Source organism: Photinus pyralis, unplaced genomic scaffold (assembly GCF_008802855.1).
Source record: "Photinus pyralis isolate 1611_PpyrPB1 unplaced genomic scaffold, Ppyr1.3 Ppyr1.4_LG3b, whole genome shotgun sequence".
Lineage (NCBI taxonomy): Eukaryota > Metazoa > Arthropoda > Insecta > Coleoptera > Lampyridae > Photinus > Photinus pyralis.
In genome coordinates this window covers 23403502-23429086 of record NW_022170510.1, presented here as the reverse complement: position 1 = coordinate 23429086, position 25585 = coordinate 23403502, and the positions used below count along the sequence as shown (strand labels likewise).

Sequence of the window (25585 nt, the reverse complement as noted above, 5' to 3'; positions counted from 1 at the left end):
TTCACACATGACCTTTTTCAGGAGCAGCGAAAGAATTTGAGATACTGTTTATTTGGCATTTAACAGCACTAATACCACGTCTGCTTTCATTATTTCGATAAGTAAAAATTGAGTGTCAAGTTGGCCCCGCCCCTATTTTTCTTATTAAGCGGCAAAGCAAAGCGATGCAAGCTTTGTAGGGGAGTCGATGCTATCCGTCTGTCTGTGAACACGATAACTGTCAAACGCTTGGACCGATTTGGTTGAAACTTTGCACAGTAGACTTACATGCCGCATGTAACAGTCTATTAAAAATAGGTCAAATCCAATGACCCCGTAGGGTCACACCGAGGTGCTCTGCCTCTTTTTTAGAGCTCTTTAGGGATTTATTTTTCTCGTGTTATGTAGCAGCACTAACTATAAGCTTCGAGAACGAAAGAGCACTAACGTAGCACTAACTGTGGACGCATTTTTGTCAAATTATTTTATGTGAACGGGGCCAACTTCAAATTGGAACCCACTCTATCGATAGGATTGCACAATTTCTTTTAAAACAATGTGATTTTATGTAAATCAAATAATTAATGGTAGTTCTGGAAATAGAAGAATTAAATGTGTGGCAGTGGCACTACTACCTACATTTATGTAATAAATATAGATATGAAAATTAAGTATTGTAAACGAATCGCGATACTTACATATAATCTTTTTGCAGATAGTTTGTATATATGCAGTCAAGTGACTTATTCATTACGCTAATAGGTTCAACTAACGAAGGGGAAGTTTCATATTTACATGCACCATAGTATAATGTGGATAACGTTCTTATCTTAAAATAACCGAAGCTATATGAGAAACCCAGACGCAATAAAAGTCAGCACCTGTATCGGGTTTCTTCTTAATTGAAAACATTCAGTGATAATAATCATTTGCATTAATAAAGTGTGTACAAATATCTTGTAAAAAATTACACATTAGAAATGTAGATAAGGGAAATTAGAATTTAAACGTGTCCACGAGATTTTTCTACGGAATATTACAAATAAAAAAATAAAAGGAGAATGGAATTGAATCGTCTTTAGTTTGTCAATATATTCAATTATTTTTTGTGGAATTCGCATTTTTCGTCTACAAAAGCGTAATGTATTGATTTTCATGTAGATAAAAGGTCAAAGTTTCGCAAGGAAATTTTATTACAGAGCTAGCCGTGGGTAAAATAAATTGTGATAAAACATTTTTACCAGTTTCGTAGAGTTTAGAAAGGCGATTTGGATTTACTTGTTATAAGTGAAACCAAGACAAAAAATAGTAAAGGGATGGGTATCTATTTTTGTGCGGTGGAGTACCAAAAAAATAAACGTGTAATGGAAGGCGTGGGATGTATAATCGGAAACAAACGTACTAGTAAAATAAAAAACTGGGAAATAGCTTCTCGCTGAAGCTTCTCCTCCACCCCCGTACACAGTGAGAGGGCTGTGAGTGTGATAGACGTGCGACTGTGATGCCTAAACGTCGCTCAATAACATAAACGATACCGTAACTGTGGAAATCGATTACTTTTTACGAAGTCGCCGAGGTACTGAAACATTTCGGTACCTGAATTTAAGACCCATCTAAATTAAGTAACTAACAAGTTAAAAAGTAATCGTAAACGATTTACATAAAGCGCATTTCCACTTGCATTCATTTCCCATTTATAAGATGCAACTTCTGTTAAAATCCATTTTTAACGTGCTACTTCAATTTCAGTTTATGAGAAGAATTTCATTTCAATGCTTTTCTAAATAAGAAAGTTGGAACTGCGCATGCGCAAACCTAATTTTTAAAACTAATGTTAGATTTTCCTTTGTTCCAACCGCCTAAGTATCAAATTTCACTTAAATGGTTCCATAGATAAAAAAGTTGGCACTGCGCATGCGCAAAATAAAATTTGGAAACTGGCGCTAGATTTTCCTTTATTCCAAGTGCCTATGTATCACATTTCATTGAAATTTTTCCATAAATAAAAAAGTTGGCACTGCACATGCGCAAAGCCAAATTTTGAAACTGGCGTTTGATTTTCCTTTATCCCAAGTGCCTATGTATCAAGTTTCGTTTAAATTCTTCCATAAATAAAAAAGTTGGCACTGCGCATGCGCAAAACCAAATTTTGAAATTGGCGTTTGATTATCCTTTATTCCAAGTGCCTATGTATCAAATATCGTTTAAATTCTTCCATAAATAAAAAAGTTGGCACTGCGCATGCGCAAAACCAAATTTTGAAATTGGCGTTTGATTTTCCTTTATTCCAAGTGCCTATGTATCAAATTTCATTCAAATACTTTTATAAGTAAAAAAGTTTGCAATTCGGTTTATAAATGGTCGAGATGCGAAAAGGGCACTGTGAATTTTGAATCGATTCGATTCAACTTTTATGGCATATTGAATTTATGCAATTCATATTCATAATTCATAACTAACGGAGATGTAAAAGCGATCGAACATTTCTAAACAAAGTTATCGTTCACACGGACAGATAGATGGACAGACAGACAAAGGAACAGACGGAGAGACCAACCGGCAGGCGACAGATAGCAATGCAAAATTATAAACGATCTCTAGGATCGTTAATAAACGGCAAAAGTGTAAAATTATGGAACATGTAAAAAACGGTTTTTTGTTTTTTTTACAATAACTTTTTTTGTAAGCGGTACAGAAAAAATTCCTTCCTTGGTACAAGACTCGACACCATAATGAACCAAATAGCGAAAAAAGTAGAACAATAGCTCTTAAGATAAAGAACTAGTAGCGTCGTAGCGTCGCAAAGTTAGCGGACGGACGGACGGACGGACAAAGTGGCCACAATAGCGCATTTTTTTTTTATTTTTGTGGAAATGCGCTAAAAACAGTATCACTCGACACGATCTCTGTATATCTCGCACGGATTAAAACTGAGCAGGGTTTACAACCGCACGGTATAATTAATATGCAACGTTTTCAATTTTACGTATCGATAATATAATAATTAGCTTAACGATTTTGTAATGAATTCATTATGAATTACTACGCCGACTGGTCGTAAAAATAGTACTAAAATTGTCGAAAAATGTGAAATTTAATACGTTTACTTACTTTTTTTAAGTGTTTCGGTCTATAATTAAACTTGTCACTTCTGATGTAAGTCAACAGTAGTAGCCAACTTGCAAACGTGGTTCCTACAATTTATCAGAAAATATTTGGTTTGCAACTTGCAGCTTGAAACGTGCAACGGGCTAATGTTCTAATAGCGTGTTGAAATATGCAGTTGTCAGTTCAGAAAATTTTTATAGCAAACAAAGGACATATGTATCAAAAGGGAATTGGGCCATAACATACGCATCGGTATATTCTCTTTACAAAGAGGTTTTTTAGGCAGGAATTCCTGATCCTTTTACATCAGAATTCGTTTTAGATGTATCTTTCAAACAAATTATTTTTCAAACGTTTCGCATACGAATTCGTGTACACGTCTGTTTATGTACGTTAAATTAATTGCCTTTCTGAACTGTCAACACCTAATTAAATGTTCATCACTTCACAGGCTTTATTCCAAAAGAAAATGAATAATGAATGTGACATGTAGAACACCGCAAAAACTAAAGGATTCTCACTTCGGAGTAGCGTAGGTATGTACACATGAATGATTCTTAATATTTCAACATCAAAAATAGAAATTCATTATGACAGTTACCTACCGCACATTTCACTTCAGAGAGTAAAGAACTGCTTGGGGGTAACGGTTTACCTTACACCTTTTCAAGATGCTTTGAACAAATTTTAATATAAGGTGTTCACGTTGCAGCAATTAGATTTACAATTGAATGCAATTTAACCATGAAAATATGAGGTAACCAGGTAACTGCTCGGGTCAGACTAATTCAAATTAGAAACTTGTTTGTACTCAGCGTGTCTTGTCCAGGATTACACAAATAACTCAAAAAAAAATGGTGAAATAAATGATAATTTTAATAAACATTAAGAACGAGAACAACGTGGTACATTCCTAATATTACGGTTACATTCGAACAAGTTAATAGTAAGTATGCTGCCTCGTGATAGTCGGCTTTGTTACAAACGACACCACTCGGCCATTCTGACCAAATATGAACAAATGAAATTACTAGTTCTACGGCCAAATCCGATGAAATAATTAGGAAAAGTATTTGTCACAGTCAGGCATACTAATACCGGATTAATCCTTTCAATATTGGGTTTTGGCGTTATGTAAGAAAAAGCATTTATCAAACCGAAATATGTCATCTAAGTAGACTAAAATGCTATTATCCTGAGTTAAATCATCACAGATTTTATGGATATACCGTACTCGAGGGGCATTAATAAGTTGTTAGTAAGTGTTACGAATGACGTATACGAATTTTCTGCAAATCTCCACATGATCGAATGACGTATACGAATTTTCTGCAAATCTCCACATGATAGAAACTGTTTTTTTTGGTCCAAAAATTTATAATAGGTTTTATTTTTTAACCGATCTAAGTAATCTATAAGTGGAGTTGGAAGGGTTATTTTGGTCTCTCTAATCTACACCGAGCCTTATATCCCCATCGCGCTTGCGAATAAATACGGTCTGGCTTTAATCTTTTGAAATGAATTGATGTTACATACGTTTTTGCATTTATGTTTTTAGTAGTTTTTTTCTTTGCTTTTATTCTTTTTTTTTTTACTAGTAATATGTTCCTGAGTGCACACGCAGTTTAACTCAACATATATTTAATTTTGATTGTAACGAATTGGGGTTACATGGAAGAACAAGGTTTTAATAACACTGAATGTAGTGATTTCAGTTACTGATTCTGAAGAATAACAAATTTGAGGAATAAAAGAATCGGGAATCAGACTTGAAACACTACCAGTGTCCCGCAAAGTCTCAATATTAAGGATTCTGGTAATACCATGTGCATCGGTGTCAGAAAGTAAACAATGAAATATGTTGAACAATGATATTTTCAGATTTAATTTTTTCAGTTGGACAGGTATTCACTTTGTGGTTCGTCGATCTATAATAAAATTGAAGCACGATCCTTTTAGTAGAAAAAAATGCTAAAGTGCTAAATTAGTTACCGGACGCTTTACATTAACTTTTGTTTTGTTCATTTTCACGTACGCAGTGAAATCTGCTTTTGATGTGCATTGTTTTAATCATAACTTCGGAGATGTAATTACAACATGCAAGCTTTTGGCGACCCTTGTATAATTTGTAAATTGGTAAACACAGAAAGATAAAGGGATTTAAATTAGTCCTCAAACACTTCATTTAAATATTTAAATAGCATTCAGTAAAAGTTTCATCAACTTGTGCGAGACGGTCGTTGCAGAATAGTATTTCCTGCGTGTTGCTTTTTTCTCATATTAATTGTTGAATTTGCATTTTAAGAGAAAGTATATAATATTTACCATACGTTTGCAAGTAGACAAAAATGTAAATTTGTGATGTCGATGAAAGAAATCAACTTAGGCTGTTGAATATAATAACTACAAATGTCAAATAGAGTAATATACGGCTTTTAAATGAAAGAATTTAGGTATTTTCTACTTCCATTTTGTCGATTTTACGAGGCGGCCATGTCTAATCATTCATTTGCTGCTGCTGCTGCACTACTAGTTACAAATGATTTATGGCTGTTTGCACCGACAAAGTTAGGGTGAGTTTAGCTTAAGGGTAGCTTAAAATGCATGGCAACCATTGTCGCAATAATCATTGCCATGGATTTTAAGCTACGGTTAAGCTAAGCTCCGCTTAAATTTGTCAGTGCAAAAGGCCATTAGAGTCGTTAATCAACATCCCACACGAATTCAAAAACTGCAAGCATGTGCTTGTGTTTGTGAGTACATTTCACTTAACTTATCGAAAAAAGCCAACCCTTCCATTTTTTACATCCTACAGATTGTTTATGATACTTATGTAAGTACAAATAAAGGTTGCGGATGCAAAGGAGTTTTCCAAAGATGTCACAAACGCGGCTCTACCAAGAACAATAACTAAATTTCGAGTAAAATTCAGAATGCTTTTTACGAGAAGTGCATACTAAAATTTAATGCGATTCGTTCTCTTTTAAACAATTTGTTTAAACCCGAACAACATACAACTCAAATCCAAAAAGTGTGGTGTAACATATGTTACAAGAACTGAAACCTTGATTACCAAACTCGGTGAGTATACTATTCGAGACATAGGGACGATTTTATTTTTTTACCCCGCGCCTTACAATTTTTCCGCATGTTATATGAAGCAATTTTACACTATACGGGCTGACTGATCTGCCAGAAATGCAGCAGCTATCACATTATCAATGTCTTCAGCCCTGTTGGTGGTCATACTCGCATACCGCATCGACTACCTACTGAACGAAGTAGGTTGCAGTTTTTGTAATACCTATCAGTTAAATGTAACTGAAACATGAAAGATCGACTTTAAGTGCTTGCAGTAATATAGAAAATGAGTTGCAACATAACGAATGCGATATATCGCTGCAGTGCCTATACTCTTCTTTGTCAGCAGAAAGAAGTTCCTCGATGTGGGCTCACTAAAGTATTTGTGTAACATCACACATTTTGTTAGTAGATCGAAATTTCGAGCCTATAAACTTTAAACAACAAATAATAGCTTCTTACAATGTACATTGTAAGTTTTAGGGGAATTTTTCAGAAAAAAAATTTAAAAAATTCCCCTTCTTATGAGCTTTTGACCTGAAAATTCTCCTGAAAATCTACAAATTACAAATTTCATGATTCGAAACACCGCTCACATATAGAAAATAAAGGAACACCGTATTGAACAATGAAAGCTTTCCCAGTCTGACAAAAACACTGATAAGACTAAATGGTAGAAATTATGTAGTTCTCTGCTAATGTTTTGCACTCATTTATGACACCTTTTATATACATTAGCGATGTTGTTGCCCTAATTGTATGTCCGAGATTGTAAATGTAATTACAGTTTTTAACTTCAAAACAAAGGTACTAATTACTGGTCCATGCCGTATCGTACATAACAGAAACTTTTAGGAAACGTGAGTTACAGTGCCCTCCCAATTATAGCAAATTTCGTTAAAAAAATTAGGTAACGGGTATTACAGACGGTGGTTGATATACAGTTAATTCCCGCAGATACTGTAATTTGCGCTGGAGTAAACCCTCTCATTAGTGAACCTATGCGATTGAGTTCCATGCGCTTCTAATAGAAATTTCCCCCTTGGAACACAAATTAAATATTTTAATGAAATCCTGAATTACCATAAAAAGTCGTACACTTCGCAGTTTTTTTTCGTAATTGGAATATGCACTTGCACGAAAGTTTTATGTAACTGATTATTTCACTCTGTAAAATGTAAAGTGCACGGTACCTTTAATTACCATTTACGGATGCATGTAGCCGGGCTTTAACTTTGTACACATGAAATAAAGTTCCCTGATAGAATGTTTAACTAAATTAGGGAAGCTGTTGGTGGACAACCGCAATGCAGCTTGCTACTGCACAATCCGTGATACGGATAGAGTTTGGGTTCGAATAAAACCAAAACGTAAAAGCCGCATTACATGGATTTTCGATAACTTTAGCAACACTTTTGTATTATTTTGCAGTAAATTATGGCCATTAATTTAACAAGCTTTATCGTAGGGTTGTTTAAATGATTGTGGTCGCAGCTTCCATCTTTATATAGTGAGTTTGAAATTGTATTTTAATCATGTTTTAATGGGGATTATTTTCTGTTTATTTAGTTGACTTATTATTTTACTATTCCTCAGAAAAATCAATTTTTTAAACTCTGTTCGAGTTTTCCATTAACTCATTTCCTACAGGTAAAGTATATGCACTTTAAATTTCCGTGTTCCGCTTGATCTCACCATTTCGTTTATACTAATGGCATAGATATACGTATATAAATCTTTCACGGTGTACAGGTAATTAAGCTGAAATTCGACGTTATTGTTAATCCCTGTTAATTTAGTGTACCCAAAAACGTCTAATTGTAAGCTTTAAAGAATAATCTGACTGGGATTTACGATAAATCGCTGGTTTTACGCTGAATTGCAGTTTTAAGCATCCAAAAATACAGTTTTTGTCACTATGACCACTATAACCACCAGTGATTAATCTAATGAACGATGTCTGAAAAGGAAGCATCTCATTTATTGTATTACCATAACCTCTACCTCTACATCACTTTGTCCTTTTTTCAAAGATAACCCTCTTATTTTTTCAAATATCCAAAAACATCTCTAATCGTTTCCCATTCTTACAGATAAAACAGTTTTTCCTATGGGGACATCCAAATTCGGACACCCTAAATATAAAGTACCTTCGCACTCACGCGGTTGGCAAAATCGTATTTTTCACGCGTATCCTTCGATACGTCTACACACATGTTTATTCAAGTTGGTTGTAGAATCTGGAATGGCGATTTGGATCAATAATATTTAGATACCGGTAGCTTTTTTTTAAATTCGCTTCCAAATATTCATCGTTTTCCTTAAATGACATCTTTCTACAACAGCAGATAATATTCAATTTTTCGTGTAGTAATGATCAAGCTCGGAATGATAGGATATTATTTTCCCAACCAGTGAGAATAACGTTTCTTTTTCTGCAGAGGCGTAGCTAGGGTGGGGCAGGTTGGGCAGGAAGCTCTAAAATCGCCAATTACTAAACTTAAAAATCAAAATAATACCACAATAGACGACATCATATCAAACATCCCACAATGAGTGATGGGCACACCGCACAAGGGACGTCGATGAAAAATGCACTTGTGAGGTGTAGTTTATTTTGCCTGCTTGAATAAAATTAATCCCGACTGACCGATTGTTATTTAAGCTTAAAGCAAGCCTGAGCAGCCTGCCGACCTTCCTGTAGTCAGGGATGTCGGAGGAATGAAACACGACCATAAAAATTCAGTCGACTTCTGTTCCTCATAGTTCAGAAGACTATTCTTGGTCCTACTATTCAACCATAGCGTAGTGTGACAGTTCTGTCAATAAAAATAACGGACATTTAAGCTTCATGCTTCCTCACCCGTTACCCCAAAAAGAGTGAACGCAAGCAAAGTATTGTACGCAGCGCCGATCTGTTGCCAGAAACGTTGAAGCGTCACCTCGGAATCAATACACCCGCCAAAAGTATATCTGCTTTTTACGGGAATTTTTTTCTTTAAAAAAGGTGATGGTTTTGGTCGTCTGTCCGTCTGTTCCTCGTTTAACTTGAGAACGAAAAGAAAGAAACTTTCGCCAATCGATTTCTACGACTTCAAGGATCAGTTCTATTCAATAGGATTGAATCTAATTAAAAGTCATGTTTCCGAATGCGACCTGATTTAGTTAGGTTCGAGCGGTGTATAAAAAATGCAATTTTAATGCTTACCCTATTTGGGCATGCTACGCCACTGATTTTCTGATTTTATTTGAAAGTGAAAAAGGTGTCAACAGGTGCTGCTCCACCAACCCAACTCCACTACATACTTAATAAATCGAGTAATATTAGAGCTTTGTTGTCTAGACATATATAAAAAGTAGAGGGCGATAAAAATAAATAAAAGTAGTTTTATTCTATTGGATTAGAATTGTCAATTCCTCTCAAATAAATAGATAAACGATGGTAACTTCTGTACCTTCAAAACAGTATTTAAAAAATTAGAACGTTTAGCAAAAAGGAACAAAACGGAATAAAATCGGGCAACATCTCACCGTCTCCACTCGGTAAATGGTGTATGTCCACTTTTTGAAACCCCGGCTCCATTTCATCCGTTTTAAACAACAAACAAACATGATATTTCCCGTGTTCCGTATGCAAGGAGGAGTGGGCGGTGCTAGGTGACGTCAAGCCACTCAGAGAGCATTTTGTGCTCCGCTTCAAATATTTGAACTTCTAATGGTTATTTTGAAGCCAACTGTGATGAAATAATAACATAACTTTTTGAGACCTCGCTATTGTCTTTAGAAACCAGCCGTTACTGTTATCGATCTGAAAAAAGCTATTTTTATCGCAATGAGTATCAGTCCATTTTTTGTATGATGAATTTACGCACGCATTCGTAAATCACCCGACCAACCACGTCGTTAATTTGATCCACTTATTTAATCAATCCCCTCTCCACTCTCTTTTTCTGCTTCGTTATTGACCGACGAAGACCGAACCGAACAACCAACTACGTCGCCAAATTTATGCCCACCTGTGTCGCGCTTATCGATGTAGGTGTCGTTTTACGAAACCTGACCGATTAAATGTATCCGATAACAGCTTTTACACAACACATTTGTCCAAATAAGACTTCTTTCTTACGTTGTTTTAAATTAAATGTTTCCTAATTTATTATTTACCTAAATTATTGTTATTATTATTATGCGTTCCTTAAATTTCATACACTCTTTAATACACTAATAACCCTTAAATTGTGTATACTAATTCACAATTTACAAACCTTACTTTACAATGACCATGCAATAAAATCCTGAAATTCCCTTTGACAAAGTGTCTCTTAGGTCCTAAACAAATGAGCTAAAACATTGTAGTAGGATATCCCGCCTGAAATTTCTAATACTAAACCTAAATTACTTTTACAGCACGTAAACTTTCAACTACAGGGTGGCTCGCTCTCATTGCCCGAATTATGTCAACCTAGAGAAACGAGATCCGCATGCAGTTATACAGTGATATTCATGTAGAAGTAGACATAGGGATTTCTTATAGGAATTTTCTATGTCTACTTTTACATGATAAAGTCTTCTAAAGGGCACCTAACTTTATGAACCAAAATAACTACCTAGTCAACAAATGAAGATCTGCCTGCCATATTAATTAATTTGAATATTATCGCTTGGACTTCCATATTCTAATTTTCGTTCGTGTGCGATGTATTCAACTAAAGAAAAAGTTGATATTTCCAATTGGTATAGTGCCGGTAACAGTTAAAGGAGCTTAAGAGATTTATTTTCTGTGAAGCTAAAGCAACAATATTCAAATTAATATGACAGCCAGATCTTTATTTGTTTCAAGAAGTTATTTTGGTTGCGAAAATAAAAAAAATAAAATAAAAGGCGTCTTTCAGAAGAGATTATATCATTTGAAAGTAGACATAGGAAATCTCTATGTCCACTTCTACATTAATATCACTGTATATGTTCAAGCCGAAAGGAGCGAAGTACTACCTTAGGCAAAATTTAAAATAATCAAATCTGTCAACATACAAAATCATCTTGTAGAGAAACCTGTGGTTGAATTGATTTGCACCTGTGATAACTCTCGCTGTATGTTTCCAAATCAATCTCCCTTTTAGGAGAAATCACTTTTTTCTTCAGGGGATTAATTTGAAAGAAATAAAAAAATTCAAAGGAAACAGTTTACTTATTTCTGTGTGCAATGCCATGCGGTCACTACGCCACTCACGAAACACCTATCCGGCTAGCTCAAAACAAAACAACCCAGTGAATTTAGAATTATAATTATTTTTCTCGTAAACTTCAGACTCCCGTTACAAAGAAAAATCTCAACGTTTGCTTTAAAGTATAATTTGGGAGACTCAGTAGCATCGCTCAACTTCCGAAAATTCCAAAGAATTTACTACAGAAATTTTCATTAACACCTGAGATAATTCTCGGGCACGAAAAGAAAAATCATGTTTGCACCTACCTCGCACGCAGGCGGTCGACAATTAAGATAAAGCATTATTTACAATTTTTTTGAATAATCCAAATAATCTGGCCATACAAGGAATTTAACCCACACACAAACGCTGACGGCTTCAGAACTTCACTTTGCTTTACTGGCTGTATGAATAAGATGACAAACTTTCGGTAGCTGTTCGGACGGTAGAAACTGTTCATATAACCTTATCAAAAGGCCTCGCTGTGCTACAATTGCCCGCTTTTTCAAATGAATCAATCAATATGCGTTTGAACTTCTTACACCACTTTGGTTAACTTTCTTCTGCACAAATTTATTATAAAAAAGTGACGAATTGCGTCTTCAACAAAACATATAGGGTTGTCTGCCCGAGAATTTATCGTAAACACATGAACATGTAATTCTTGGACAGCCCTGCGTCTTCGTTATCAGCACCAGAACACGTGCGTTAATTAGATTTGGCCTAACGAACGTATCTAATTGAACAATTTAAAAGCGATAAAATTAAAACGAAAACTAGGCAATTACAACCAATTCTAAAAGGCAAAAAACAAGCACTGAAATACAAAATGCAAATGAAACGAACTAACTTTGTGTATATTTCGTAAATAATCTCCCAGATTTACTTAATAAATTGAAATATGTATTCTCATATACCTACACAACAATATTGCTCAGCGTAATAATTAAAATATCAGTTTGAATAAAACAAGCGCTATTCGGCTATGGTTTTCCCAAACAAAACAATAGGAACAGACTTAAAATACAAATATGAATACAATGACAATAACTCATTAACAATTCACACATTCACTATAGGGCTTCATGTCTGAGGATTTAGAGATTCAGTGATAACTTTACAATAAAAACATTAAAAGCTTATATATGATTTGCCATTCAACGATAGAGATTATAAGGTTACATTAACGCGATCAATGTTCCATCGAAAGCAGGATTTGTTATCACTCATGGATGATGTTCATCGGATCTAACATGTCAAATTTCCTCACTTTAGCTTTAAGCAGTTTAGCTAACGAAATGATTCTATAAACAGATATAACTTAGGTAAAAGTCTTACATCATTCAGCTTGTGATCACACCTTCATTTAGTTATACAACACAAACTATAATCCCAAAGGATAAAGAAATTGAAGTAAGGCAGCTTTCTCCAAATAAATAAATGGGTTTCTCACGTAATATTATATAACATAGATGCAGGTTAATCGCTATATAATCATTGAATAAAAATAGCGTTTTTATTCAATGGAAAAGACGAATGACCTGACCAGCCCTTAATCCTAAATTAAAAAGGAAAACTCATTTTAAACTCAAACATGTACACCAACTCAAAGTTGGATATCATTATTGCATTACTCACAATGAAACTTTAACAATTTTCCCGTACAAACGTTGCCAAGTGTAAAAGTGAAGGTGTCTAAAGCATACTAAGTAAGACCTTTGAAACTTGGCTCCATGAAAGTGATTAATGTAAAAGGGTGTTGAAAGCTCTTCATTTAGTAATTCATTACGTGTGTAGCAGAATTTTGATTAATTTTTATTTTATTTTATTGATTTTTAGTACAAGCAATACAGCTTTGTTGTACCACCTAGTGGTGTATACTGGAACTGTTACTAATTCTTGAAGTACCCAACGTACCCGCAAGGTTACATATTGATTTCTGGCGCTGTAATCAAGCAGGGAAAGGTAGTTTTCTCGTTTCAGAAGCAAATCCAGGTATTTACAGCGCCGTTCTATTTAACAGTTCCGAGACTTTTCTCCAGAGCGAGCGCGTATAAACGTGTCTGTTTCCGAATTCGTTAACTGTTTCGTCCTATCCTATACACATGTGTCTTTAAATTTATAAAAATGAAGTTAGTTCAGCCGTCAACGTTAATAAACTGTTTCACTGATTACCCAAGAGGCACATTGAAAATCCAAGGGACTATATTGTTGCATATCTATGCCATTACTCCCAAATGCCGGCTGATATATTCATGCATTCCATACATTTATGGCTGGAGATTCCGATAGATGATTTGTATACTGCATACACAAATAGGTAAACATAACGTTTGTATGCCTAACGATCAATCTGCACACAATACTCTCTCATATTTGAAAAGTTCATCGGAAAGTATGCTATAAGAATGTGATTTGAAATGTCGTGCGGGGCAAAATGCCATCCGCAACTGGAACATCGAGGAATATGTGTTCATTATGTCCACTGAAAAAGCTTCCTCCGAAAAAGCTTGTTAGGTTCGATTCCATCGTTGACACATACTCAATATCCGAGTCGGCTTCGTTTAGAAAGGTAAGTCTATATAAGCCTTTTCAATGTTTTTATTATTTAGCGTATAAAAAGTTCATCACAAAAGGGTTGGTAAATTGTGTAAGCTTTAATGAGTTTCAGTTAAATGTGTGTATTGCGTGCGATAAGTAAAGATGTACCTCCTTAATGATCACTATAATATTTTCGCTGTAACTTTTCAGGTCGGTAATTAGGGAAACAATCGTTAATTCTTAAAATTTTGCCGACCGTTCTTTATGATATACCGCATTCCAACGCAGTAGATCTTGTACTTAGTTGAAGATTCACAGATACCGGTCCAATAACTATTCCTTCGTAATTGTTTCTCGTCTGTAGCAATTTATTTTGCGATGTTCTAATAAAGAACCAGAATCAGATCATTTTACAATTATCATTTAACAATAGCTATTTAGCAGTAAAACTACATAGCAGGAAAATGACACATTACTGGCGAGGAAATGTTAAGGTACGAGGCCCCTTTGGAACCGAGTACCTACTTTAATTTCGGAATCAGTATTGATTCATTCTTTCGATGAGTGTAATTATAAATCCTCTAAGCAACAATCTGTAAAAAACTTTTTCCCTTGTGTTCCGTTTTCGAATCTCCACCCGGTATGTGAACGGATGCTCGAACGGATGTTATATTTAAAGAAACGATGTAGCTAATGCAGTAATGAAACCGTGAAAGGTGTTGGCTGTTTCCCACATATAGCTCTATGATACTTTCATACTTCTACGATTTTGTTTGATTCGGATTCCTGGTGCTTGAAAGCGTGTATTTCCGTCAAATAAGGGGCGGAGGGGGGCATTTTTTACCCCATTGCAATTATTCCAAGAGCCAGTACCAAAAGAAAATCGCTGAAATTACTAAGGGTAGTTTTTGTATGATGCATTACGTGTTGTACCTTTGACCAACCATATATGTATATTTTTAATTTTATGAGTTTAATAATGGCACCAAGGCAATAAGCCTGTGATGATGCTACGCTATCGGCGATCGTGAGTCTGATACGTTTATCCCCGGGAAATGTCGACTGAATTAACGCCTTCCTCAGCAAGAAACCTAATAACAATAACGTGCAGTCTTAAACTGTGCTAGAAAAAAATTACTTCGCAGTCTCGATGTATTTTTTGAGGTAGACTCGATGTTATAAATCCAACTGCCTTACAGTCGTTTGTTTTTGAGTTATGGCCAAAAATTGAATTTTACATTTTTAGATAAAAGCCAATAATTTCTTTGTTTATTAAGTTATCGGGAATGTGCTACATTACATACATTACAAAAGTTTCTTTGTAATGATTTTTGCATAATCTGCGGTTCAAAATAAGTATAACCGTATCTTTTATGAAACTAAAAAGTCAGCACATTAAATTCTTTTCAAAAATACATATAGCACACCAGGGATGATATTAAAAAAGGTGATTCAGAAAATTCAAAAAAGATTCAAAAAGATTAAAATAAATTTTTTAAGGATTAAAAGATTTAAATAATTAAAAAAACAAAAACAATTCACAAAACATTTTTTAAATTTAACTTCATTTTTAATCTCCTTGAATTGAGTCTATTTAAAAAATGAAGTTAGGTCCGATACTAGGTCCGATAACTTTTTACCTGACCACGTATACTTAGCTAAAAGGCAGGTTATACAACAATCATTATATAGAAACTTTTGTAATGAACGCATTTCCGATAACTTAATAAAGAGAAAATATATTAATAGGCTTTTATTTTATAGCATATGTTAAATTGGCATTTTAATAGGTTTGAACGAGTAGGATAGATAAAGTGAAACAGATGACTGTACATTCTAATGAGATCTGTCATTCTTATTTCAAATGCACGATATAAAATACCGGTGAGAACATATGACAATTCTGTTTCTATGGAAACGATTACGGTGAATAGTTACTTTGCGCACTTGGGCAAACGCCAAAATTTACAGAAAGAATCTGGAATTCCACAAACATCATAGGCATCAAACGGCTTATGATTACTGGCCAACTCCACATGCAGTTAAGACTCGTTTATAAAATCTTGGGTTAAGCACGAAGGTGATGAATAGTTTGTTGTGTTTGACACAAGCACGGAGTCATGACTCACCTTTTCTTGTAAACTAAATGCGCTTCTAAATACTTCCTTCGAAAAGTTAATTCTGATAAAAAGTTTAAACTTTGTAATTTTAAATCTGACAACCATTCAACCCGATGTAAGGCAAAGCGCTAGTTTTTCACATAAAGAGAATTTCTGTAGAAACACCGGTTTCTAAAAAAATGATTAACATAATGTTCAAACTGAATACCTCATTCGCTGCAATTTGCTTTGAGTTTAAAATACACCTTTATATAATGTTCTGAAAGCGAACTGTAAAAATTCAATCTTTTAGTAGGCTTATCTGAATAGCTCGTATTTATTTAGTTCAAGACTGCAATTCCATTTCGTGATTATGTTAGGGCGAAAGCAAAATAAACCAATAAAACAATGCAATACTTCGGAATTTTTAATGGAGTACGTGTATGTATTGAAATAAAAATGCTCTTTGAGCTCTCTAACGCGAAGAAATTAAATTTTTCACAACAAAAGTCCACTTAAATTAAGTGAAAATTTCTAATACTATTTTTTATTTATTTATTATATAAATAAAAATATATAAAATATTTATTATATAAATAAATAATGGGTTGTATCGTGAATAATGGCCAGTTTATTATTTAGTTCCATGCTGAAATCTGTTAATATCGCAAGCCCGATATACAGTTTACTATAGCAACACCGTATTACAAGAGGATTGGTGTATGTGTTACCGTTGATGTGCGGAAAACCGTTATTCCAGATTACAAATATCTTGTTAATCTGCAAACTATCTCGAAGTCAGTCCGTAGTGCGAAAAATGCTTTTGCTTCGTAGATTACCTAGTTATTCTGCAGATGCACTAGATAATCTACAGTTTAACAACCAAGTATGCGTTAATCTGAAGAAAGTGGTTCTTTGCTTAAATAAAACATTAGAGTTGATTGCTAAAATTACCTTTAATTTGATATACTCAGTAAAATTAACTCAGCAGTAGCAAATCTTGTTTAAATTGTTAAAAGAATAGACATAAATAATTACATTTTTAGGCTATCATCACAAAAACGTTGATTTTATGGTCGCTTTTGCGGCCATAAAGTTTCACTTTATTGTACACATCTGTCAAACTGTACTTATTTGAAACTGATGTTTGAGAAACAGTAATCTGTTGATACAAAGCGTCTATCTGGTCTCGCCTCGCCCCATCAAGGATTTGGCCATCCAAGTGCGTTTTTTTCATTTTCGGACTTGTAGGAATGTTTCACACCATTTTGCATAATCACAATGTTCACATTTAAAATTATAGTTTGACGTTTCAATCTTTGCTGCTTGCAGACCTTTTTGAAGTGTAGAACCAAAACATGAGGAATATGTTGTTGCTTACATTATTATACGAAGAATCACCAGCAATTAACCTAAAACACAAGTAGCTACCTATACCTACCATCAAAGTAGGTAATCAGGTTTCTAATAATTGTACAGCATGTTAACTATAAGATCTTGGAAGCCACAGTTACGAAGGACCTATTGCATTTGACATTATTACAATCTTGTGCAGCGGAGGAAGTTGCGATTGTACTTTTACTCTCAAACGCCTGCTCTTATATCATATATGACATAGGGTCGCAACGCTTGCAGCTTCCAAAATTTCATTTTGGGTACGTATCTGAACTGTCGCTATCACCCATTTTGATACGCACAAAACACAAAGATGCTAATTATAATTTATTACATATGACAGGAAATGATTTGTTTTTAATTGTCTAAGATAACTATGATTTTCAGAAAAAATATGTTTATGAGCAAATTATTGAATTCTTTTTTGATGATCGCCTAAAAAATGTTGTGTGCACCTTGGCCAAAAGTGATTTGTTTGGCCTCATCTGAATTGCGGCCTCGGCTGCCGCCTCGGCCACAAACAGCAGCTTCGGCCAAAAAAGATCACTTTTACGGCCTTGGTACACAAATAACTATTTGAAACAAACTTATTAAATTAGGTATGTAGTTAACATTTTTAGAACCTTTACAATGAAATCATTTATTGTATACGTGAATCACATGTTTGTATTGCTCTTTTCAATAGATACTTTTTCGCACTTTAACACCTTAGAATGTGTTAATGCGCAGATTAATATAGGTAATATACATGATTGCTACTAGTTTTAAGAAAATTTCGCACTTTAACGGATCTGAACCGTTAATCTGCAGATTAATCTGTTAATGTGTACATTAACGTTATTCTAACATTAGCGGTAACATGTGTATTGCAATGACATTTGAAATACTGGCCCATGTTCCGAAGTAGACTTATAAACTTATTGTGAGGTCCCCCCCCCCCCTTCCTTTACTCAAAATTAGAACAGATAAGAATAACACTCGTGTGTTATCAGATCACTTCACACTATCCTCTTTCCCCACCATTATTTCAATGCTGAATATTATTTTTTTGTAATTTCGTTATCAAATACTTAAATTTAGTTGGCGTTTTCAATTTTAAAACAACCGTGCGTCGTTTAGCCACAAGTGTCACATTTTGACACATTGGCGCACTGGTACATTGGTCCCATCAAACAACCTACACGACTCTCAATAATTGCCTGAACTACTCAAATTTTATTTTTTCTTTAATTTACAATTCAATTCAACACAATCGGTTATCGAAATCAATTAACGAAAATACGCACCTTTTCGCTAATGCTACTCAATTGTCGCTGCGTAACCCACACCTCAAAGCGTGCATGTGCTGCCTCGTATGCTGGACGTGAGTTCGGAGGAAGTAAATACGAACTAGCTTCTTCTGCAGCCGCTTCAATGTCGGATGAAATATTCACATTTTCATCGGAATCGTTCATTTTGCTAGAAAAATTCCCTTTTGGAACAGATCCATTTGTGACCATCCGTTTGTCCGTGTGCATGATAGTTTAGAAACGTGCGATCGCTTTGAAAATTGGTACACATGGTCTTAAGGATATAAGAAAGGTCCCTATTGTTTTTAAGTTACGTAGACTATCGAGTCAAAAAGTTTCACTCCAGGATCGTTCGGTATTCAGTTGTATCGGATTTTTATATTTCATTTTGTGACAATGGAAACTTTCCCTAAACATTTCTAAATTGTTCTCAAATATTTGAATAACTTAAAAGTACTTCCTTTTTTTGAGGCCGGAAAAAAAATTGTCTGAGATCGAGATCGATCGAGAGTCCATAATTTCAAACACTTTGAAGATTGGGCTACTAGTTCAAACGTTACAGCCCTTCGAATTTTCTTTCGAAATTGGTTTCTAGTCTATAACTTTTGATTGAGAAGTCTGATCGAAAAAGTACGAATTGTTTTGGATTCTACGCACCAAAATTAATAAGAAAAGTGTTTTCCCGAGAAATTTTGGTGCAGTCGATTTTTGGTAAAAAAGGAAGGTTATACACTGCCTTTTTTTGAGCCCCGAAAAAAAAATTGTCTCAGATCAACCCGGAAAAAAAATTTTCTTATAGAATGTGGCCTGTAGAATCCATAATTTCAAACAGTTCCAAGATTGGGCTACTAGTTCAAAAGTTACAGCCCTTTGAATTTTCTTTAGAAATTGGTTTCTAGTCTATAACTTTTTATTGAGAAGTCTGATCGAAAAAGTACGAATTGTTTTGGATTCTACGCACCAAAATTAATAAGAAAAAGTGTTTTCCCGAGAAATTTTTGTGTAGTCGATTTTTGGTAAAAAAGGAAGGTTATGCCTTTTTTGAGGCCCGAAAAAAAAATTGGCTCAGATCGACCCGGAAAAAAAATTTTCTTATAGAATGTGGCCTGTAGAATCCATAATTTCAAACAGTTCCAAGATTGGGCTACTAGTTCAAAAGTTACAGCCCTTTGAATTTTTCTTCGAAATTGGTTTCTAGTCTATAACCTTTGATTGAGAAGTCTGATCGAAAAAGTACGAATTGATTTGGATTCTACGCACCCAAATTAATAAAAAAAAGTGTTTTCCCGAGAAATTTTGGTGTAGTCGATTTTTGGTAAAAAAGGAAGGTTATACACTGCCTTTTTTTGAGCCCCGAAAAAAAAATTGTCTCAGATCGACCGGGAAAAACATTTTCTTATAGAATGTGCTCTGTAGAATCCATAATTTCAAACAGTTCGAAGATTGGGCTACTAGTTCAAAAGTTACAGCCCTTTGAATTTTCTGTCGAAATTGGTTTCTAGTCTATAACTTTTGATTGAGAAGTCTAATCGAAAAAGTACGAATTGTTTTGGATTCTTCCCATCAAACGTGTTTGCCCGAGAAATTTTGGAGTAGTCGATTTTTGAAAAAAAGGAAGATTAAGTATCCAAATACTATGCGAAGTATTCGAATACTTCTCAAAGTATTCAAATATCTTGCGAAGTATTCGAATACTTTACGAAGTATCCAAATACTTTGCGAAGTATTCGAATACTAAATATTTGTGAAAGTATTTGAGTTACAAATACAAATACTGCTTCCATAAAAGTATTTAATTACAAAGTATTTGAATACCTTAAAGGATTTGAATACTAAAAAGTATTTACAAAATCGAATACTGCCCAGCTCTGATCGATAGTACTCATTGATAGCTACCACATACTAAAATTACAACTGTTTTGAGTAGGTCAGAACTTTTTATTAGCGAAAAACGAAACAAAAATTGCAAAAGTGAAATCATGTTTTTTCATAGAAAACTCGCTATTTCTCCGGTTCTGTAAAACATAAATGTATGATTCTTTTTGTAAATTACTCTCAAGAACTAAGCGAATGAATCTATGCCACGTCCAGTCAAATCGAATGAAGAGATTGTTGCTAAAATTGTTGCAAAGTGTAAATTATAAAATTAGTGCATTGAAATCTTCACCATGCGGGGAGCTATATGAAAAAATACGTTTAATCAAAGTTTAAAACTGCCAATATGTTGCTAAAGGACCAGGAAAATTTATTTTAAAAAAATTACAAAAATCGGTTGGAAAATATTGACGCTATAGAATTTCAAAGATCGCAAACTGCACGAGGCCGGCGGCGCAGTGTGCCCAGCGGCCAGCGCTTGATCTATATAGTTAGCATTGCGCGCTTTTCCGACTCTTATACAAGATAGGAAATATACAGTTTCGTAGGAAGAAATTTACAAATCCTTAAGAGTCTTCTGTACCCACTGCACCCAATGTAAATTTCCATAAGAGCGCGCGCCATAAAAACTCTAGTTGTTTTTCAAAAAACAAATTTTTTTAAGAACTATTTTATAAATTTAGACCTTTATCTACAAAATGTTCGGACTATTTTTTTTTTAAGTTTATAGCAACTGAACTCTCGATCAAGACGATTTATGGAAAAAGTAAACCGACAGTTTTTTAGATAAGTTACTTTTAAACATAACCCCAAAAAATGAAATCATAATTTTTGTAAATAAAGTCTGTATCTTGGCGGGCGGTAAATCAACAATTTGAGTGTAACAAGTGGCGCCGCTGCAGTGTCGGTGGGAACTAACTAAGGACCAAGACAGGAGTTGACAAAGCAAGAAATTCATCTTATCTCTTGCAGCTATAATCATCTATACACTAAAATGCAAAAAAGTTGCGCTTAGGTAAAGAAGACTCTTAAGTAATTAATGAATTAATTCCTCGTAAGGAAGTCATAACCGCCAAAATAAACTTCATTGTAAGCTTACATGTACCACTTTAGTAAAACGTGCCAAGAAACCTAAACCAAAATAAGCATAGATACCTAAAAAAATGTGCTACGGGTATGTACTAAGTTTCTAAATTGGTTACTGTCGACTTAATTGAAATTATTCCCAGATCCTTTGTGGCTTAAGTTTGGGTTAGTTATGTTGTCCTTCATGTTGGGGGTTCTATTCCGTGAATTGAATGCTATAGATTTTGGACGTCGATTTGAGAAACAATTTCTAATGCGACTATCCGGTAACCGACGGAAACATGTTCATTATATTAATCAGAACCTTGTAGCCGCACAATTATATACGCTTTCTATAAATTTATAGAATTATTTGCACGTATTTAATTGTCAATGCGGAAATGTCTCTTGTAGAACTCAGATTATTGGGTCAATTTGGGATATGTAACCGGATGCTCTGGACAATATATGCTTATGGAATAATGGCTAGAATGTCGTTTGTAAACTCCCCATTTATACAGATTAATGCTAATTTAGTTTTAATTTACCTACACGCATAAATGCCTGGGAATCCTCCAAAATTCATTTAAACTTAAACATGCTATCGAATGTGTTACATAATCAATTTTGTTGCCGAACGAAACTAGATCCTAACTTCTAATTGAACAAAACTTTGTTTGCCATCGAAAAAGTTCCTGAACGAATTATAAGGTTTCCTGTTTGTATTAACCTGATTAATACAAGTATTGGACCGGACTGATTTTATAAATGAATAGCGGCAAAACAGTGGGTGTAAATAAGCGTGAGATCAAGTTCAAATAGAGGCATTATTTAAGGAGATCCTTCTCAAATTGTAGTTGGCTCGCCATTATCCAACCGCCCTTTTTGTATCCTTATCGAACACTAACCCTTTGTGGTACTTACATAAGGAAGAAATATTGCTAACGTGACAAAAATTCTGCCCAAACACGAGAACGTTGTGAGTGATGACAGTGCGCGGTTACATTAGCTGGACCCTCGTACAAGCTCTTACGATTTGAAAAAGTGACCCTCTGGAAAATGACATCAATTTGCAACGTAATAAGAATAAACGGTCGGTAAAATTAAAACGAAATGGGGGTTTTTACAGGCAATAAAACTGTGCCGTGTTAAAGGGAAAAAGTTTGAATTTCGATTATGTAATTTTAGGTCAGTTTAAACATAACTTATGATTGTGGAGAACTAGGGGATAAATAAACTTCACAATGTTGCAATTTTACGAATGCAAGAAAATATTGTGATTATCAGTGCGAAATGAGTCAGTTGTGTTTCATTGTCTTGTCTTCCTTGTATTTTCCTACCTATGTGCCGTATCTTTAGCCCTTTAATTCCACCAGCTGTGGTTCATTATACAATACATCTTTATCGAACCTTGTCAACCAGCTTTTTTTTTACTCTTCTACTATGATAAATTTTCCTGTTTAGTTTGTCCTATAACTAACTACTAATATTTTAATTTTCCCATTGTCCCCTTTTATGTATACTTATTATTTCGGTAGGACAAACTTAAAAATGATATCTAAATTAGGTTTAAGAAGACGACTATTGACTCTTTTTTATTAAATTTTATTTCATACTGTCCGGTAGATGTTCGATTACACTATCATTTTGAGTCCGGTAGGTGAGTTATTACAGCATCAGAGCCGGTAAGTGTCGCTAAGCAACACTTACCGGACTGTTATTTGTATACATCAAATTTGACATCTTCACACAATTAATTAAAAAACCCCAACATAAATTTGGCTGTAATTCTTTATTTCAAACATTAACATTGATTGTAATGAAACAATTTGTATTGCCCTCAACACTAACGCCTGGGTTATTACTGGATGTCGAGTTAGTAATGTTTGATTCCTTCTGCTGTAGAACTTCAATGAAATTTTCGCCGCCTTGTATCAGTTGTATCATACGGGCAATCTTAACTTTTCCTTCTACCGAGCCTTCGATGTATTTTTCTGCCGTCGATGAGCTTTTCCATGCTCCATGACGCTTTAACACCGAAACCCAGGCAAAAAAATCTCAATTCAAAAACTTACTGCGTCCAAAAAGTATGCCAACATGACTTTTTCCTCTACTTGTTTCGCCCCATGTTCGTTCCTCCATTGGCAAAACACTTAGTACTCTTTTTCATACCTTGCGGCCGACTTCTTAGGAACCAACTTTTCGGTTGCTTCATGAGATTTCGACAGGATTGTATCGGGAACAGTGGAACATCCCACAACGTTTATACCGTCCATTTTTTAGTGACAATTCAACTCATGTATAAAAAATCGCATAAGCCGCAGTGCAATTGTCACTTTGACAGCGGCAAAAGTTACCTGCAACTTTTCCAGCGACAAATGCACTAGTGGTTTTTTCACTTATTCATTTTCGAACCAATAATCGCATTATCCTTACCCATATGACTAGTTTGACGTCTGTCAATAATTGATTAGTTTGGTGAATTTCTTGTTCGTTAAATTGTCCTGCCGAATTACACTCGAGGTTTGTATTTAAACCGAATAAATTTGGGTTGTGGCAATTCAAATCTGTTTCCTTTTAGCAATTGGACTCGAAAAACTGTCAACCTAAAAATGCTCCACCTGCGGTGTCGCATTTTTATTAGTTGACAGTTTTTCTCGTCTAATTGCTAGGCAACAGATTTTCATTACCTAAACAACCCAAATTTACTCGGTAAAATACAAACCTCTTGTGCAATTATAAGTGAAAAAAATTCAATGTCAACAAACTACAAACTATAGCAACGGCCGTTGCCACAGAAACAAGGTAATGCGATTTTTACAATATGATGAAATTTTGTAATCTTTGAAATGAAATAATGATACAAAACAGACTTACAGTATGAAATAATAGTATATTGCATAATAAGTGTGCTAAGAAGCCTATTTCGCACGAGTATTTTGCGACACGAGCGAGCGCAGCGAGCGAGTGTTGTAATAAAATCGAGTGCGTAATAGGCATTAGCACTCGAATTATGTACTAGGTATACTTTTTCTACGACTTGAATATATTTGATAAAAGATTGATAGATTACGATCGATTTGGTTCTAAATATTCGAACTTCGAACTAAAAATTAGAACTGTCAAGTGTCAAATGTCATGGTCTATTTAGAAGGAATACAAAATACAACGTAACCTCACTTATATTCCATGAATGCACGCCAGCGAGCAAGAATTTTATAAATACTTTTTACTTAGATTGGAAAGTGTATTGCAGGGTTTTGACATCCCTATTCCTTACTGCAATGTGAGTTTCATTTTAGCACCATAGATGCAATAGCCAATAGGATACAAGATACAAGTGTTGAAGTTGAAGATTACTACCTAACTAGCTCAGGTGGTGTTTGTGCTCTTTTTCATTACAGTTTTGAACGATTTCTATTGTTGTAGTTGCCAATGTATTAGGTACCTAACTATCGATAATACTAAGGCCTTCAAAACGCTGCGTCTTTTAACGAGTTTTCCCGGGAAGGAAGCATCGGACTACCCAGTATTCTAAAGTGCATTATTCCGTGTTCCATGCAAGTCGTAATTAGCACCATCCATTAATTCTACGAGTACTTATTGTAGTTTTCTAAAATACAAAATAGTACAACAGAGTTTGCTTAATTAACTAAACGCAGCTTCAAACCATTCTTGAGTAGCCCATTGCGATTATGAAAAATAATTGGGCACGGCTAATAAATTACATACAGGCTCCATTCCCATACAAATGGCAATGTTTAAACAAATTATGAGTAATTCTGTTCAAAGAAGTTTACAAAATGTGAAATATAACCTACAACAACAAAATCTGACGTTACTTCATTCATTAGGCAGGGCTGACAACCTACTAAATTAACATTTCGCGTTTGACCTTTAACCTGTTACGTAATATATATATTAAGTAACAGTTCTAATTTTCATT

The 25585-nt window shown here is 34.6% G+C and overlaps 1 protein-coding gene across 6 annotated transcripts in view; it reads left to right on the top strand.

Annotated features, from left to right (window-relative positions):
• Positions 1-25585, top strand: part of LOC116166746 (disks large 1 tumor suppressor protein) — a 287044-nt gene that overhangs the window by 110254 nt on the left and 151205 nt on the right. The window contains exon 1 of one of the 6 annotated variants that reach the window (XM_031481843.1): positions 13798-13947. The exons of the other annotated variants lie outside the window; for them this stretch is intronic. Within the exon in view, the coding sequence (XP_031337703.1) occupies positions 13813-13947 (135 nt within the window). The 5' untranslated portion in view covers positions 13798-13812. Of the gene's footprint in view, positions 1-13797; positions 13948-25585 lie in introns of those variants that run through there. 6 annotated transcript variants of the gene reach the window in all.